The sequence below is a fragment of the Podarcis tiliguerta genome (assembly GCF_965153285.1).
Source record: "Podarcis tiliguerta genome assembly, chromosome: Z".
In the NCBI taxonomy this organism is placed as follows: Eukaryota; Metazoa; Chordata; class Lepidosauria; order Squamata; family Lacertidae; genus Podarcis; species Podarcis tiliguerta.
This window is the reverse complement of record NC_139553.1, coordinates 14,570,866-14,589,569: the sequence shown is the minus strand read 5'-3', so window position 1 is coordinate 14,589,569 and position 18,704 is coordinate 14,570,866. Positions and strand designations below refer to the sequence as shown.

Sequence of the window (18,704 nt, the reverse complement as noted above, 5' to 3'; positions counted from 1 at the left end):
ATAAAAGGGGAGGAGAGAGAGAGAGCAGGTTTGCACCAAGAGTAGGGTGGTGGTAACTTTTTTCACCAAGGGCCACATACTATGGTGGGCCGGGCCAGAGTTGAAAGTGGGCAGAACAACTAATGTAAATCATTCCTCTGCACAGGCTAGTTCTACACAAATCTCTCTATCCTTCATCCAGACAAGCAAGCAGCATTGTCAAGAGTTTTTAACCTGTCTTTGAAAACTCTTGACAATGCTTGACAACAACACACACACACCCCAAGGTGCAAAGCAAGGCCAGAAAGAATGTATAACCTGGAAAACATTCAAAGGGCCATATACAGAGGCCTGGAGGGTCACGTTTAAGATTCTATACCCCAGGCATACTACACACACTAAACAGAGTTAAGTCTGGTCCAGTATTTTCCAAAAGTTGGCAGATGCCTCTGGGAAACTCAGAAGCAAGGAATACTGGGAAGAAGAAAGGTTCCATTAAGCTGCCTTTAACTATTAACTAGAGTAATCAGATCTTGGTCTAATGAATCCCGCCAAAAGTCACACACTGTGAGGAAGCATTGTTACACCTCCATGCTCAAAACCACATGCCCTGTGGAATGCGACAATCCTTACTTTAGGAGACAGGGAACTGGGGAGTCCCATCAACATCTGAAGAGCCACCAGTTCCAGCTAGTCTGGTCAAGGATGATGAAGATTTATTATTTGTACCCTGCCCATCTGACTGGGTTGCCCCAGCTACTCTAGGCAGCTTCCAGCATATATAAAAACATAGTAAAACATTAAGCCTTAAAAAGCACGTCTCCTTGACATCTGATGGCAGGACATTCAACAGGGTTGGCGCCACTACTGAGAAGGCCCTCTTCCTGATTCCCTGTAGCTTCACTTCTCACATTGTGGGAATCTCCAGAATGATGTGAGTTGTCACTCAATCTCTGGGAGGGTTACACTTTCCTTAACCGTGCCTTGCTATGGTTAGAAAACCAATCCAGCTGTTCAGTAAAGTGCCCACTCTCTCAAACAAAAGGAGTTGACTATTCTTATAATCACCAATCCAGTTTTGTTTCTGTACACTCCTTTTAACATTAGTTAGCCAGGACAGGTCCTCCAACAGGATCCTTTTATGATTTTACTTGCAAAAACCATTCAGTCTAATATAATACAAAAGAAATCTTTTTATTTTTGTTCACAGTAAAACACAAGGAACTGCTGTGACATATTACAACATCCTAGCAAGGACAGCAAATTTTCATCCATTTGGGTTTTTTTCCTCTCTTTAATTTACTCCTTTATCTTGAATTGCACCATTTCTTACTTACAATTTCATATTTACGGCATTTTACATTTTATAAATGTAAAATATTTACTTATACAAAGAGCAAGGCAGGAATCAATGTTAACTCTAAATAGAGAAATCGCTCTCTGACAAACGGTTAACTAAAAGCAGCCAGGGTTTTTTTTTTGTTTGTTAAGGGAACAAAATAATTTCCAGCTTTACCACCGGGATCTTCCTGCATCCCCTTGCCTTTTCATTTGCTGCATTCATGATTCAAGAGATTTACTGAATGCTCCATAATTTCTGTGGTCCATGGTGCAGTGGGGAGAGAACATACTGGGAGATTCTGGCAGGTGATCATGTGCCCTTTTAGTGAAAAATGCTGTCTCTTTAATAGAGAGAAGGCTCTCTCAACTGAAGGGGTACTTTTGCTGTTGAAAATAAAGCCCACTTTGCAAATGAACCACAAGGGGACAGTTTGCAAGGGGGGAAGGACACAATATAGCCAATCCCACTGCTTTTAAATTACATAGAAATGTAAATAGGCCAACGGGGGGGGGGGGACCAGGGTGGCATCTGGGCAGACAATGAGAAAGAGGACTACCACTCCTTAGGAAGGAGTGGAAGAGAACAAAATCAGCTCACCCTTTTCTCATAAGACAGACACAGCAGCAAACACAAAGAAAAATTTGTCTCAGCTTAGGTGAGGCATTTGCTTTGCTGAGGAAGTTCTGCATCCACTGTGCTAACCAGAAATCTCCACAGGACAGGTTTCCAACAGAAAAGCCTCAGCTTTCTTTTCCACTCAGGGTGGAAAAATAAACACCCACACAACTGGAGGTCAGCTCAGTACCATCTCATCCAGCAACAAAAGCAAATTTGTGGGGAGGGGAGATGAGAGGAAGAGGGTATGGTTTTCAATGCTGGAGGGGGACTCTATCTCATTTCACGGTTAGAGTCCAGTCTATGCACAAAATGCAAAAAGCTGGGAGGGGGGAGAATGGGGAGGGGGGAGGCTGAAGATGGGGAAAAGACTGAGTTGCCATCATATTATAACACTTTTGAGAAAAACAAATCCAGGGGTTTCTCAATAAGAGCAACCCTGAGTTGCTTGCAGGAGGGGAGACAACAGATGCTTAGTTCTCCAGATGAGCACACCCCAAGTATTCCATGGGGGAGGCTCTGCTCCATATTGCACACAAGTTCATTTAAACCAACCTCTCAGCAGGAGGGTAGGGCAAGAAAAAAGTGGATGGTTGACAAAAAGTTTGGAGAAATCCTAGCTGCTGCTGCTGCTGCTGCATCAAAGTGTGTACTACACAGTGGCTTCAAGAGGGACAGAAGTGTTTCAGGGAAGGCCTTGACTGATCACCTACACTTCTAGACCCAGAAACTCCGCCATCCCATAAACCCACTTGGGGCAAACAAGTCCAACAAAAGTATTGCCGCCTGTGTAAGCTGGTAGGGTGCTGGACTGACAAAACCCAAAAGCTTTTAGTTAAATTGGGCAGCCACACCTCCCTGTTCTATGCCAAAAATATGAAAATGTTAATACTGATTTTGATTTTCCTTTCCTCATTTCTAGCTATGGCCATGAGATTCATTGTAATCCATGATATGAAGCTGTCCAACATTGGCGTCCTGGGTTCTGGGGGAGGGAGGCAGTTCCTCAGGGCTTGGGGAGGGTGCCTGGGCTGCCTCCGTGACCTCCAGGCTGGGATCTTTGCAGGTCTTCAAAGTTTCACAAACGTTGCCAACGGCCACCCCATCCTCATTGCAGTGACCCTTGTTCTTGTTGTGGAACAGCTCTTGGGCCTTCATCCCTAGGAAACTCTCAGAGCTTGGGAAGGAGCCCACTGTGGGGGGGACACTGCCAGAGGAGGGCTCCAGCAATGCAGATGACTCCCTGCGGTTGTTGAGCTGCCCAGTGCGCTGGCTGGGCTTCTCAGGGGTGGACATCTCGCTGCTGCTGCCCCGGGTGCTGGGAGGTTCAGTCTCACTGCTACATTCCAGCGGTTCCTCACTGTGTCCCATAGTAGGGTCGGCACTGCTTTCATTTGCTCCAGGCAGCCTGTTGTGGGGGCTGGGGGGAGAGGAGAGAGACAAGTCAGCCCAAGTGACCAAAGGTTTGCCTTCAGAAGCAGCAGCACATGGCTGGAAACTGCCCCACCTACCCAAAGATTTCACTCCCCCTACATAAGAACAGCCTGCTGGATCAGACCACTGGCCCATCTAGTCCAGCATCCTGTTCTCAGTTAGTGAAACTTAGCCAGTGTGGTATAGTGGTTAGAGTGTCAGACTAGGAGCTGGGAAAACAAGATTCTAATACCACCCCCCTCAGCCATGAAGCTCACTGGGAGACCTTGGGGCAGTCTCTCAGCCTAACTTACCTCACAGAGTTGTTGTGATGGGAGAACTATATAAGCCACATTGAACTCCTTGCAGGAAATGGGTGGGGTGGGGTTATAAATGCAATGAAGAATAGACCACGTGTCAAACCCATTAATTTCAATGGGTCTACTCTGAATATGACAAATGTTGGCTGCAACCCCTAAGCTCTGAAAGCCACAGACATAAATTGTTTATTATGAGCAGCCAGCAAGCCTCACAGCTGCACTTGGCCCCTTTACCTTTCATTGGATTCAGCTTGTTCCACCTTGTTTTCTTCACGGTTGTTCAACAGCCGTTCATTCTGCACTTGGCCATGCAGACTCAATATCTCTACCTCAAACAGCTGCGTAATATTTTTCTGCATTTTGTACCAGCCCTCAGCTGCTTGGAGTTGGAAACTGAAAAAAGGAAAGAAACCTGTGTCTGGATTTTATGTCATTACATTTCTCCTCTGTGTGCAAAAGCATTTCTCTTTCAAGGGGGAAAAAGAGGTATTCCCCTCCAGGCTATGGTCCCCATACATTTACAGTACTATAATACTACTATAAAGAGCCACAGCTTTCCCCACAGAATCCTGGGAGCTGGAGTTTGTGCAGGATGCTGTGAGTTGTTAGGAGACCTTTGCTTGCCTCAAAGACCTAACATTCCTGGAGGTTGACAGGAGTGAAATTGGGATTTGGGGGAGGCCTCTGTACTCCCTTGCTTGGTAAAATGAGCTGAAGGGCGGGGGGGGGGGGGGAGGGTTACCTGGCTTGGAGTTTAACATCTTCCAAGTATTTCTTCTGCTCCAACAAGAGGTGGTCCCTCTTTGCTAGCTGATATTCCAGATCGCCTATTCGCTTCTGAGAAGCCTCCAGCTCCTGGCTCTGCTGCTGAATGCAATAATGTGCTTTCTCCAGTTCTTTCTGAAAGGCCATCTGCAGGCATTCCACTTCCTGGAAGATGGAGGGGGTTAAATAAAGCTAAATGATTGTAGACAGGAGAAGAGAAGACTGAGAGGGAACAAGAGAGGCCAGGCAGAATTATGACAGAACTAATTAAGGAATTGCTGCTTTTGACCTTGGATCTGGGTTTAGCGAAACCACTAACTCATCGTAGGCGCTGGCAAAGGATGCCTGGGGTTCAATTCAACCCTATCATTCTTCCTAGAGGTGTGAGATTCTCAGGTGCTGAAATATTGGCAAGTATTTTTTTAATCTCCCCAGCCACAGATAATTTGATGAAAATTGAAATGCCTGCCATCATTTTCTTATTGGAAATAAATATTACTACTGTGCTTCTTTAAGTACATGCTTTTTTCAAAGTATGCAGGGTTCAAAGTAGTGCAGCAGTGGCTAACCTATGGTCCTCCCAGCTGCAGGCCTGTCTGTAGCTGCCATTATCCCTGATCGGTGGGGCTAAGAGGGGTCCAACAACATCTGAAGCACCCAATTTATTGATCTGATGCATGCTCATTTGCAAAACTAGGCTTTATTTCAAAGACCCAGTTTGGCACCAACCCCCCACACGTGCATTTGTGTGTACACACACACACACAGGCTTAAAATGTCAATGGTACCCCTCTGGAGGCTTCACCTGGGGTAGAAAACCTGGCTAGTGCCCCCCCCCCCCCGCCATTGGTAGCTATGGCACTGGTTAACTCCCCTGTTTTTGTTTTAGCACCCCTGACCATAAGGCCACACTGGCTGGGATTCATGAATGCTGGAGTCCAGCGACATCTGCACGGCCAGCCTGTTGTGTTTGCCCAATGTGAGCCACAGAGCAACACTGCTGGCACACATCTCTCCTGAGGCATACCTTAGTTGTGCCAGCCTGCTTGTGCTGAAGCTGTTTCAAACACAACTCTTTCATCTCTCCAAAGACTAGGAGTTGCCTGTTCAACATCTCCATCTGCTGTTGGGCCGACTCACAGTTAGAAAGCTTAAGAGAGAAAGTTTTAGTTAGAGACTACACAATTATTATCTTTTTAAAAAAGTACTGCTTATACCATAAGATGGGGAACCTGCTGCCCTTCATGTTTATTTGATTAAATTTATATAACACCCTTCATTCAAAGATCACAGGGCTGTTCACAACACAAAATGCATACTAAAATAAAAACAAACCAATAGACCCCCCCTCCCACATGTTACTGGACTCCAACTCCCACCAGCCCCAACCACACACACAAACAAACAAACACAGAGCAGGGTCCACAATACTGGGATGCAGCTGGAAGAAATTTTATTGAAACCAAGGACACACACCTATGCACACAAAGTAGGGGAAGTGGGAACCCCACAGGAAAATTTAGCTCTTACCTTCTGAGAAACCTGGCTCAGCAACAATTCCGTGTGACACATCTTGCTGCTGGCCGTGTTCAACTCCAGCCGCAGGCCTGCGATGATTTTGTGGCAGTCTTCCAGTCTGATCTTGTAAAAAGAAAACCAAACAATATTAGTGAAGCTGGTTAGTGGCACCATATCCTTGGGAGACACCCCCCCCCCTGCCCTTGACGGCCCCCAACCCCCAACTCAGAGAGTCACTTCTTATACCTTCAGTTCCTGGCTGTGATTGTAATACTCTTCCCGTTCCTGCTGCAACTGGCGGATCTGGCTGTGGAGCCGAGCCATGAGCATGTTGTGTTCCTCCTGGAACTTGCAGAACTTGGCCTGCTCCATCTTCAGGCTGAGCTTCAGGACTTGGATGTCCTTCTCCTGGAGCCTCAGTTGGTCTTTCTGCCAGGAAGCAGAGACCAGTCAAAAGGGCCCACTTCAAATAAGGGCAAGTTTTGTCAAACGCAAAGTGTAAATCTGTTTATACCATGCCTGCTGCATGTCAGTAGGTCTGTATTTTATTTCATAGAATATATACATTGTTTAAAAGCCTCAAAGCAGTTTGTAAAAAAGAAGATGAAACAACAAAATCAAAGAACAGAATTAATAATTTAAGACTTTTCAAAAGTTAAAATAACTCGAAACAGATTAAAACTTACACCAATTTTCTAAATATCTGGGTAAAGGTTAAACATTTTAAGCACAGTCTCCAGCCATGCAGAAACACTCAAGGAAGCCACAAAGCAGAGTTGGTGAAAGGCACGGGCTGGAAATACAGTGGTACCTCAGGTTAAGTACTTAATTCATTCCAGAGGTCTGTACTTCACCTGAAACTGTTCTTAACCTGAAGCACCACTTTAGCTAAGGGGGCCTCCCACTGCCACCGTGCAATTTCTGTTCTCATCCTGAAGCAAAGTTCTTAACCCGAGGTACTATTTCTGGGTTAGCGGAGTCTGTAACCTGAAGCGTATGTAACCCTAGGTACCACTGTATGGGGCAATGTGTGAGAATTATGGGGGCCACATAAGAAAGTCTTGGAATCCTGCACTTCACTCCCAGACCCAAAGTTGCCTTCTGTCCCCCTTCCCCAGTAGTAACACAGCAGGTGGAAAACTGCCTGCAGTGAAAGGGCTCCCTGTAGAAACCTTGACTCACCATGGCAGCATTGTGTTCCTCCAGAGCCGTCACCTTTATCACTTTGCGCAGGAGCCGCCGGTTTCGCAGCGCGTGCTGCTGCCTCTTGAAGCGCTCATACAACAGTTCGTTGTGCAGCAAGAGGAGCTGGATTCTGAGAACACTGAAATCATCTGTTGCAGGAGCACCTGAGAGGAAGGCAGAAAGAAGACGATGGAACACAAAGATGCTGGCACCATTCATTCAGCAGGCCTAAGACACCTTGCAAACAGGACACACAACCAAGGCTGCATACACACAATATACGTAAGGCACATGGGCTTCCCCTGAAGAATCCTGGGAACTGCAGTTTACCCCTGGGCAGAGCTACAATTCCCAGCACCCTTAAACTAAAGTTCCTCCTCCTAAAGGATTAGGTCTGCAGCTCAGGAATAAGAACGTAAGAAAAGCCTGTTGGATCAGGCCAACGGCCCATCTGGGCCAGTATTCTGTACTCACAGTAGCCAGCTAGACACCTGTATGAAACCTGCAAGCAGAATTTGAGTGCAATAGCACTCTCTCCTCTTGTGGTTTCCAGGAGCCAGTGTGGTGTGGTGGTTAAGAGCAGTGGACTCGTAATCTGGTGTACCGGGTTCGCTTCCCTGCTCCTCCACATGCAGCAGCTGGGTGACCTTGGGCTAGTCACACTTCTCTGAAGTCTCTCAGCCTCACTTACCTCACAGAGTGTTTGTTGTGGGGGAGGAAGGGAAAGGAAAATGTTAGCCGCTTTGAGACTCCTTAAGGGGAATGAAAGGCAGGGTATCAAGTCCAAACTCCTCCTCTTATTCAGAAACATTGATGCTTCTAACTGTGGGGGCAGAGCATAGCCATAAAAGCTAACTGCCATCAATAGTCTTATCCTTGATGAATTGGTCTAATTCTCTTTTAAAGCCCTTTACATTGGTGACCATCACTGCCTCTTGTGGAAGTGAGTTCCATGGTTTAACTATGTGCTGTGTGAGGGAAAACTATTTGTTTTGCATCTGCTGACATTCAGCTTCAATGGATGTCCACAAGTTATAGAAAAACTACTCTCTATCCACTTTCTCCATGCTATGTATAACTTCTATCATGTTGCCTCTTACTCGCCTTTTCTCTAAGCTAAACTGTCCCAAATGCTGCCACGTTTCTTCATAGGGGCGATGACTGTCCAATCCAGCCTTAGAGATGGATGTCCAAGCATTGCCCATAGCATAAAGCACCTTCAACCAGGTCGGTGTGTGCTCTGCAGCCCTGTTTTGGAAAAGTGTGATCTGGCCAGTTTTCCCATGTTCTGGTTAACATCTAGGTTAAATGCCACTGCACTCAGGTTCACGAAGTCTATGAATAAACTGCAATGGATTACCAGACGCCAGTGAATAGAGGATACACCATTTACACTCTTGGAAGCTATCGAGCACCATCAAATGCAAGATGCCAGTGCAGTGAAGAAAGATGCACAGCAGCTTGATACAAAAGCTGAGCAAAGTTTTGCTCCAACATATGGATTAAAATACATGCCTCAAAAAAACAACAACCTCTTACCTCCAAAGTGAGTCCAGTCAGCTGATTTGCTTAACAAAGGTAATCTGAGGAACAAATAAGAATGGTGGGTTTTCTGGATTGCAGTAAAAAAAGTTTTTTTTAAAAAAGCAACAACAAACCCCAGGTGGTTTCAAGCATCACCCTACTGCTCTCACTGTCCTAAGGTACAGGACTATGTGAGTGACCAATTACACCAATGTAGTGGTAAATTTGGGACCGGGTGGCACTGTGGTCTAAACCACTGAGCCTAGGGGCTTGCCGATTAGAAGGTTGGCGGTTCAAATCCCCGCGACAGGGTGAGCTCCTGTTTCTCTGTTCCAGCTCCTGCCAACCTAGCAGCTCAAAAGCACACCAAAGAGTGCAAGTAGATTATTAATAGGTACCGCTCTGGTGGGAAGGTAAACGGCGTTTCCGTGCACTGTTCTGGTGTCGGTATTCCATTGCGCCAGAAGCGGCTTAGTCATGCTGGCCACATGACCTGGAAAAACTGTCTGCGGAGCAGACCAACGCCGGCTCAATCGGCCTGTAAAGCGAGATGAGCGCCGCAACCCCAGAGTTGTTCAAAACTGGACTTAAATGTCAGCGGTCCCTTTACCTTTCGTGGGAAATGTAGCAATTAGCAAGCCATAATATTTTTTTTTAAAAAAAGGCCAAAAAATCTGAGCAAGTTCTTAAAGTGGAACATGCAGGTTATATGCACTGTTTTGCCAAGCTTAAGATTTTGAATTGTTTGGCAAAGGGGGGGGGGGGAGCTGTGCTGAAGGAGACCAGAGGACGAGAGGAAGGTCACACAGCTATTTCCAAGCTTTCCACAGCCCCATCCCATTTTTCCAAGAGCCACATGCCAATGGTTGGGCCAGAGGCAAAACTGGGTACGGCAACAAATGAACCTCAGCGGTGGCTCCCCATTTATGGAACAGTCACACCCCAGGGGGGAAGTATGCCTAGCACCATCACACTATTTTATTTTAGGTGACAAGGCAAAAACATTCTTATTCAAATAGGCCTTTGGATCTTAGCTTTTTGCTCATATTTTAGTGAAGTTCATTTGGATTTTTTTTTATATGTTACTTGCGTATTTCAGGGTTTTGTTTGTTTGTTCTTTTGTAAGTTGCTTAGCATGTCTTTTTTCCTGAAAAAAGGTAACTAAAGGATAGAGATTGTTTTATGTAAAAACTAGCCTACTGTATATATAAAACACACACACACACACACACACACAACTTTTCTACAGCAGGCTAGTTTCAACATACTACATACTACACTCTCTACCCTCTGTTCAGACAATCAAGAGGAGCCATCTACATTCTGGTTATGCAAAAACACTCAAGGAGGGCAGTGGCCCAGGGAGCATTCGGGGGCGGGGAAAGAACCAGAGTGCCCTGGAGAGTTGCATTTGGCCCCAAGGCCTCAGCATTACAGGGATGAGTAACTTGAAACGGTGGTTCAGTCCTGTTCTTGTCACCACACTAGCTCCAGCCTTAAGAATACAAGCTCTGCCGTCACTTACTGGTCAAGCTGTTTGCTGTGGGCATCTGCTCCATGCTGTATGAGCCGATCCAGCATTTCCAAGGGGGATGGGGAGGAAGAATTCTCTTTGTCGTGGTCTGCGTCGACATTCCTGAGAAGCTCTTCCGTCTTCTTGCTTACAAAATGGTAGGCGGTCTTTGGCAAAGCCACTTCGAAGAGGTGCTCGTAATCAGGGGGCTGCTCATCCCCAAACCCCATCCACTTGCGTGCAGGAATCTTGCAAGGGCTAGGGGCAACAATGTTTGACTCCAGAGACACCTGGCTTTGCAGGTGACCAGAAGCATGATTCTCGGAGTATTGGCCGGGTAGGTCAATAGGCGTGAAGGTTTGCTTAGGCATATCCAGTGACCTTTTGAGCCCAGATTGGGCCACACCTGGTGTCGATGCTGCAAGGGGTGACAACGCCAGGGGCTTGGAGTCCAGGTTATGCCCCTGTGAACTTGAGGCAGCCAGCTGGGATTTCTTCGAGCTGGGGAGACCCTCATTCAGGCGGTAGAAAGGGGAGTCAAAACCTCCCCGAGGCACCACAGGTTCAGCGTCTGCTGTGGTGATCTCTGAGATCTCTCTTGATATGGCATCTAAGGACAGAGAAAAGTGTGGATGGATCAGACATGCTGCCCTATATTTGCTCATCAGTGGCAGGAAATCTACCCGCCTTAGCTGCTGTTTCAAAAGGTGGAGCACTGAAAATAATTTAAACTTCTGGTGTTATCACTTCTTGAGGAATCACTTTGCTATTAGGGTCTGAGACCTGCCAGGGCAGATTCTATGCCAAGAAATTACATACTCCAAATAAAGAAAACACTTGGTATTCTGTAACTATGTACGTTATTCCAGTATTTCTTTTTTTAAAAAAAAGTTTTTTCAGGACAAAATGCCACATTTGGTATTTTGCAGAATTTATTTTGGGTTTGCTAGGCATGAGGCAGTGAAGCTCTAAACCCTTGGCAGTCCTGTTCAGACAGCCCAATAGCTTTCTGAGATTTCAGCAGGCATTGCCCTACATACTTTCAACAGTCTCTTCGCAGCCATGACAGATAGAAACTTGACAGCGGAAGCTGCTTTAAACAAAGTCTGCCCACTGGCTCATCTAGTTCAGTATTGTCCAAACTGAGCAGCAGCAGCAGCAGGCTTTCCAGGGTTTCAGACAGCGAACCTTTCCGAAGCCCTACCTGGAGACGTTGGTGGATTGAAGCAGGGACCTTCTGCATGCAAAGCAGATGCTCTACTACTTGTTTTCAAAAGAGAGATTTCTTCAAACAGCTGAAGCTGGTGCCTAACATTAAGTTCTGCATTCCCCAGGGAAACCATGACACGTGCACACACATACTGCCCATGCCTAAACTGCTAGTCTATAAAAAGACTGTTTTCATTCGGCTCCTACCCAAAGCTGGACAGAGGCATACAATTCCCTCTGGAGAGGGAAGGTGAGATCCCAACAAGCAGACTCATGAGCACAGAGTCTACCCTCTTGGCCATGATGTTCTTGAACTTCCCAACGCCCCCTACCCCATTACCTTCCTCTCGGTCCTTCTCACCGCTGTCTGGAGAAGAGGCCTCCAGGTCACCCAAGATGCCAGGAAGGTCACTTAAAGTTACCAAACTTTTACTGCTGTGAGAATCTTTTATGGGAGGGGGGAGAGGGAGAGAGAGAGAGAGAGAAAACAAAATATTTTAACTTGTTTGCTATGGCAAACATTGTTGCAATGCAAGTTCAAAACACACCAAAAGGCCTCTTCTCCAAACTATCACAAAATTTAGCTGTACCCACACACACTCTGGAAGAACTTCCACACTTAGACTGCCATCTAATGAACTAGCAGAGACATGATGTGCAAATGACACTCCCAATTTGTAAGAGATGATAGAGGATAAAGATTTAGGACAGGGGTCAGCAACCTTTTTCAGCCATGGGCCAGTCCACTGTCCCTCAGACCATGCGGTGGGCCGGACTATATATTTGGGGGGGGGGGGGGGGATGAACGAATTCCTATGCCCCACAAATAACCCAGAGATGCATTTTAAATAAAAGCACACATTCTACTCATGTAAAAACACCAGACAGGCCCCACAAATAACCCAGAGATGCATTTTAAATAAAAGGAAACATTCTACTCATGTAAAATCACGCTGATTCCCGGACCGTCCGGGGGCCGGATTGAGAAGGCGATTGGGCCGCATCTGGCCCCCGGGCCTTAGGTTGGTGACCTCTGCTTTAGGAGGTAGGAATTCAGGTGAAGCTTACCAACAGCTTGAGAACTTTGGGTGATGTTTGGCTGTCGGGACAACGAAGACCTTGCGGGATTGGTTCTGCCCTCCTAGAAGAGAGCAAGAATTCCATGCAACAGAGACATCTCCATCACAATGCTTCACATGTTCCCCAAAACCAAACAGAAAAGGAACACCCCCAACACACACACCCCAATTAAAACCAGGACCACCAAGAGTTGTGTGCAAGGGAAAATATAATACATGTTTTCTGGAGGAGCTTCCCTCATATACCCAAGTCACTGCTCCAGGTGTGCCTCCTCCAAGGGCAGGTAATTCAGCCCCTGCATAGGAATGAACTGACAAAATCACTGCCCCCCACAAGCCAAGACCGATGGGAAAGTATGGTGTAGAGCGCCCAACTAAGACCCGGGAGACCAGTGTTCGAATCCCTACTCAGCCATGAAGCCCACTGGGTGACCACAGGCCCATCACCGCCTCTCAGTATAACCACCTCACAGTGCTGTTGTGGGGAAGAACCATGTACATTACCATGAGCTTCTTGAAGAAAAGATGGGCTGTTAATATAGGCGTCCACCCACTTATGGGTTTACCTTCTGGGCCCTGGTGCGTACAAGCAAAATTGTGTAAAGTGGGGTTCACCTTCCAAAAAGCCTCAAAATACCTACTTTCCCCTGCTTTCCCCTCTCTTTCCGGCTCTTTCTCCAATCCAGACCAAAATATCTAGAGCTGAAGCTCTAAGGCTGGCTGGAGGCTGGATGCTGTGTGGGAAAGCGGTAGTGGCTGCTGCTGTCTACCCCGTGTGTCAGCTGTTAGGTGGGGAGGCTGATCAGCCTAAACAAAGCACCACTGGGCCTCCAGTCTCTTCCTCCACCCTCACTGTATCTCCTTTTTGGGCTCCAGGGTGGGACTCTCCAGCTCTCTCCCATTTCCTGGTATGATTCTATTTATTAATTTCCTGGTGCCATGCATATGCAAGGGCACACGTTAGTAGAACATGTATGTGGGGTGGCGGGGAATGCCTGTAAGTCTTGCAAAGAAACAGCAAGTAGCCTCCTACCTAAAGTAGAATTCTTTGGACAGGGCTATGCAGACTTCAGAAAGGTCAGAGCTAGTAGTGTCCCCCCTTTTTTTTAACAACTAGATTTCTAAGTTCCATGAAACAAAACCAGGTGCAAGGAACATACGGTTTAAAATTAAACAAGAGGATGCCTCTTGAGTAGTGGAATTAGTTTTCAGAACCAGCACTGTACGCAAAGTCCTTTCATCCAAAAGTCCACTCCATGGTTAGTCCTTAAAGCTTTATTCATTTCAGCACCATGATGTAGGGTGGGGAAAGTCATGTTATGGTTGCTTCTGATGAACTGGGAATCAGAATCACCTTGAAAGTCTCATAAAAAGACAGCCATAACCAATTACTTTTTTAATCTGCTCATAGGCCAAGTTCAAAAGTGGAATCCCCATTTTGCCAAGTATTATCAATTTTGACGGTACCTTTTTGGGAGGTGCAGTGGAAACTGAAACATGAGCACTGTCTTCTGAACTGCATGAGGGAGGTGGGGAGATGGCAGTTTCTGGGCGGGCACCTTTCTCGGCTGTTTAAAAGAAATACAGGAAAAAAAATATTCCCTTACAAATGTTAATGCATGACCCTTTTTTTAAAGCAAGGGTTGGGGAGAGCACTTTTCAGCTTCCCAAGGACTATGCTCCCTCATGGGCAAACATTCCAGGTGTCGTGTCCCAGTGGTGGGCAGGGCCAGAGGCCAAAAGTAGGTAGAGCAAAGTTAACTCTTTACCTTTGTACCACAGGTTATGTACCAGCCATACAGAATTTAAGAGGTTTCTATACACCCACATATATCTCTCTTCCCACCAAACACACTCACCTCTATTCATCCTCCAGTCAGGCAACCAAGGGTATATTCTGGCCAACCAAAAGTACTCAAAGAGGGCACAAAGCAAGGCTGCTGGGGCACACCTAGGAAAAGGCCCAAGGGCCAAACAGAGAGGCCAAAAGGGCCGCTTTGGGCCCCCACGTATGAGAGTTTAGAGGCTTCAGGGGCTTGTGCAATAATGTCACAGGCCAATGGTTTGGCACTTAACTAGTTTTTGTTGCTGACAAACCTGCCAGGGTGCTGAAAAGAAAACCCCAATATGGCTGGCCCTACCTGGTATGTTAAAGGTCCTGTTGAGAGTCTGGGCTGTGGTATAAGGTGTCTCCAAAACAATTCCAGGGGAGTGGGGGGGAGTGGTCATGCCACAAGCAACGGCAGGGCTCCAGAAGGTCACCTGGAAAAAGAGTGGCAGGGTTTTTCCCAGTGTACCCAATAGAAAGGAGGGAAAATCAGACCTCCTGCATCCACTTTCAGTGCCATCACCACTTTAAACTTCCATCTCTGTTCCAGTCTTCACCAACCTGGTGTACCCTCCAGATGCTTTGGGCTCCCAACTCCCATTGACAAGGCTGGGGGGCTGATGGGAGCATGTCATCAACTAGGCCAGCAAGGCAAGAGCATTTTAATCCGACACTGGCTGCCTGTGTGGTTTTGGGCCCAATTTAAGGCATTGGTATCAATTTTTTGTTAGTCAGTCAGTCTTGGTATCAAATTAAATAAAGCCCTGCATGGCTATAGACTCAAGTCTCTGCAGAAGCACCTTCTACAAGGCCAACCAACTCAATCATTAACTTTGACTGGTGTGTGTGTCTGCTCATTGACGCTGCTAGGATTTGTGATTCAAGGTTGCATAACAGGTCCTTCTCCGTGGTGGCACCCAAGGTTTGGAACTCCCAATACAGGAAGCTGCCATACACTGAAGTCAGACCATGCAGTCTAGCTCAGTACTATGAAGACTGACTGACGGTGACTCACTCAGGGGAATCAGACACGTCTTTCTCAGCCCTATCTGGAGATGCCGGGGATTGAACCTGGGACTTTCTGCATGGCAAATCATTGTTCCAACACTGAGCTGGGGCCCTTCCTCATAGCTCCCTTCTAGAGCGGTGTTTGTCCTCCTCACTTTTTACACTGAGACACAATTTGAGGATGCTCTTGTTTTCCCAGGGCTTTACAGATTTGAGATTTTAATTGGCTTAATGCTCTACCGCTGCAAGTGATCAGTATTTATGGCTTATGCATTCTTTCATTTGATGTATTTTGTTCTGTTATCTTTCATTATACATTTTCCTGAGATCTTTCTGGAGAACAATTCATAACTGTAACCAGTAAAAGAAAAACGTAACAGTCACAACACAAGCAGGGTTACCTGCTCAGTTGCCAGAAACGAGGACTGATACTTCGAGATCTGAGGTAGCTGCCCTGGCATTCGCGACAGCCGAGAAGTTGGTGTTCCTGTATTTTTTATTAAAGAAGATGGAGAAATAAAGGGTAAAAGGGAATTATTTCTCCCAAAATTAATAAAGCTGTATAAAAAATATTTCCTATTCAGCAGGATTCCCCCTCCCAAAATTTGTAGTGTGTGTGTCTGTGTGTCTATGTGTGTGTGTCTAAATACACACACACATATACACACAAAAACTTGGAATGCTATAAAAATGAGGCATTAGGAACATAGGAAGATGCTGCATCATCATCATCATCATACTCATCATCATCTATTTATACAGCGCTCATCTGGCTGGGTTTCCTCAGCTACTCTGGGTGGCTTCCAACAAAATATTAGAATACAATATTTTATTAAACACTAAAAGCCTTCCTAAACAGGGCTGCCTTCAGATGTCTTCTCTTTGTTCAGATGTTCTCTTTGACATCAGGTGGGAGGGCGTTCCGCAGGACAGGTGCCACTACCAAGAAGGCCCTCTGCCTGGTTCCCTGTAACTTGGCTTCTCGCAGTGAGGGAACCGCCAGAAGGCCCACAGCACTGGACCTCAGTGTCCGGGCAGAACAATGGGGGTGGAGACACTCCTTCAGGTATACTGGACCAAGGCCGTTTAGGGCTTTAAAGGTCAGCACTAACTCTTTGAATTGTGCTTGGAAACGTACTGGGAGCCAGTGTAGGTCTTTCAAGACTGGTGTTATATGGTCTCGGCAGCCGCTCCCAGTCACAAGTCTAGCTGCTGCATTCTGGATTAGTTGTAGTTTCTGGGTCACCTCCAAAGGAAGCCCCGCATAGAGCGCATTGCAGTAGTCCAAGCCAGAGATAACTAGAGCATACACCACTCTGGCCATACAGTCTGTGGGCAGGTAGGGTCTCAGCCTGCGTACCAGATGGAGCTGATAAACAGCTGCCCTGGATACAGAATTGACCTGCGCCTCCATGGACAGCTGTGAGTCGAGAATAACTCCCAGACTGCGCACCTGGTCCTTCAGGGGCAGAGTTACTCCATCCAGGACCAGGGAGTCCTCCACACCTGCCCACCTCCTGTCCCCCCAAAACAGTACTTCTGTCTTGTCAGGATTCAACTTCAATCTGTTAGCTGCCATCCATCCTCCAACCGCCTCCAGACACTCAGAAAGGACCTTCACCGCCTTCATTGGTTCTGATTTAAAAGAGAGGTAGAGCTGGGTATCATCCGCATACTGATGAAAACCCAGCCCAAACCCTCTGGTGATCTCTCCCATCAGCTGCATGTAGATGTTGAAAAGCATGGGGGAGAGGACAGAACCCTGGGGCACCCCACAAGTGAGAGCCGAGGGGTCTGAACACTCATCCCCCCCCCACCACTTTCTGAACACGGCCCAGGAGGAAGGAGCGGAACCACTGTATAACAGTGCCCCCAGCTCCCAGCCCTCTAGATGGTCCAGAAGGATGTTATGGTCGATGATGTCAAAAGCCGCTGCGAGATCCAGCAGAACTAGGAAACAGCTCTCACCTTTGTCCCTAGCTCACCAGAGATTATCGACCAGTGCGACCAAGGCAGTTTCAGTCCCATGATGAGGCCTGAATCCCGACTGGAAGGGATCCAAATGGTCCGCTTCTTCCAAGCGTGCCTGGAGTTGTTCAGCAACCACTCGCTCAATCACCTTACCCAAAAATGGCAGATTTGAGACTGGGCGATAGTTGGCCATATTGGCCGCTTCTAAAGATTTTTTTTTAAGAAGCGGTTTGATAACAACCTCTTTTAGCTGGTCTGGGAAGGCTCCCTCACAGAGAGAAGAATTCACCACCCCGCAAAGCCCATCGCCCAGCCCTTCCCGGCTCGCTTTTATAAGCCAGGATGGGCAAGGATCAAGGAGACAGGTGGTTGGTTTCACGCATCCAAGCAGCCTGTCCACATCCTCGGAGGTGGAACTGATCCCATGCAACTTGACTAGACAGGACTCTAGTATTCTCCCACCCCGGTCCTGCTCCCACGGTGGAGTCTACCTCTTCCCAAATCTGAGTGACTTTATCTGCAAAAACACTGTGCAAAATCATTGCAGGAGATCATGTGGCCTGTACTGGGCCCCGATGTAGCAGGTGGTTTCGCTAAATTGCGAACCACCTGAAAGAGTCTCCTGCTGCTGTTTTCCGCAGATGCAATAGAGGCAGTGAAGAAAGTATTCTTCGCCGTCGCTATTGCCACTTGGTAGGCTCGACATTGAGCTCTAACCCGTGTCCGGTCAGCTTCAGAATGAGTTATCCGCCACCGGTGCTCTAGCTGTCTCAGCGATTGTTTCATTGCCCTCAGATCCGTGGAAAACCACAAAGCTGTCCAGGCTCCATGCAATCGGAGAGGGCGCTTCGGAGCCAAACAGTCAATAGCCCTGGTTATCTCCACATTCCAGCGGGCCACCAGAAAATCAGCTGAAAGGCCATCAACATGGGATAAAACATCCCCTGAACTGCATACACAGTTCATTGTTTTATCTAGCTCAGTATTGTCTACACAGACTACCAGGAGCACTCAAAGTCTTCAAAAAATGGACATTGCCAGCCCTACTTGGAGATGTCAGGGATTGAACCTGGGACCTTCTGCATGCAAAGCAGATGTTCTATTAACAAGCAACAGCCCTTTCCAGGAATATAGGAAGCTGTGTTATACCAAGTCAGATTCTTGGTCAATCTCATTTAGTACTATATACTTTGATTGGCAGTAGCCTTTTTCATTGGATGGAGAACATGGGGGTGGGCTTTCTTGGCTGGAAATGGAAATTTACACCACAGCATGAAGTTCTGAAAGGGGCTCAGCAAAAGAGAGCTGACCCCTGCTTTAAAGCAGTATAAGCAACTCAAGTGGGGCACAGGGAAGACAGTGGCAGGTCAGAACATGAGACACATAGATACAGATTCCAGAGCAGTCTTGAGCAAGCTATGGTTGCCCACTGCAA

The 18,704-nt window shown here is 46.9% G+C and overlaps 1 protein-coding gene across 8 annotated transcripts in view; it reads right to left on the bottom strand.

Annotated features, from left to right (window-relative positions):
* Positions 1 to 1,157: 1,157 nt before the first annotated feature.
* Positions 1,158 to 18,704, bottom strand: part of TSC1 (TSC complex subunit 1) — a 32,072-nt gene continuing 14,525 nt past the window's right edge. For 4 of the 8 annotated variants that reach the window (XM_083423469.1, XM_083423470.1, XM_083423468.1 and 1 more), the window contains exons 9-22: positions 15,700 to 15,785; positions 14,604 to 14,724; positions 13,930 to 14,030; positions 12,452 to 12,524; positions 11,724 to 11,828; positions 10,187 to 10,784; positions 8,677 to 8,720; positions 7,135 to 7,301; positions 6,199 to 6,381; positions 5,965 to 6,075; positions 5,462 to 5,584; positions 4,412 to 4,599; positions 3,904 to 4,062; positions 1,158 to 3,344 (exon numbers count right to left, since the gene is read on the bottom strand). In XM_083423469.1, the coding sequence (XP_083279595.1) occupies positions 2,855 to 3,344; positions 3,904 to 4,062; positions 4,412 to 4,599; positions 5,462 to 5,584; positions 5,965 to 6,075; positions 6,199 to 6,381; positions 7,135 to 7,301; positions 8,677 to 8,720; positions 10,187 to 10,784; positions 11,724 to 11,828; positions 12,452 to 12,524; positions 13,930 to 14,030; positions 14,604 to 14,724; positions 15,700 to 15,785 (2,549 nt within the window). In that variant the 3' untranslated portion in view covers positions 1,158 to 2,854. Of the gene's footprint in view, positions 3,357 to 3,903; positions 4,063 to 4,411; positions 4,600 to 5,461; positions 5,585 to 5,964; positions 6,076 to 6,198; positions 6,382 to 7,134; positions 7,302 to 8,676; positions 8,721 to 10,186; positions 10,785 to 11,723; positions 11,829 to 12,451; positions 12,525 to 13,929; positions 14,031 to 14,603; positions 14,725 to 15,699; positions 15,786 to 18,704 lie in introns of all 8 variants that reach the window. The other 4 variants (XM_083423472.1, XM_083423474.1, XM_083423473.1 and 1 more) reach the window with 2 other exon arrangements.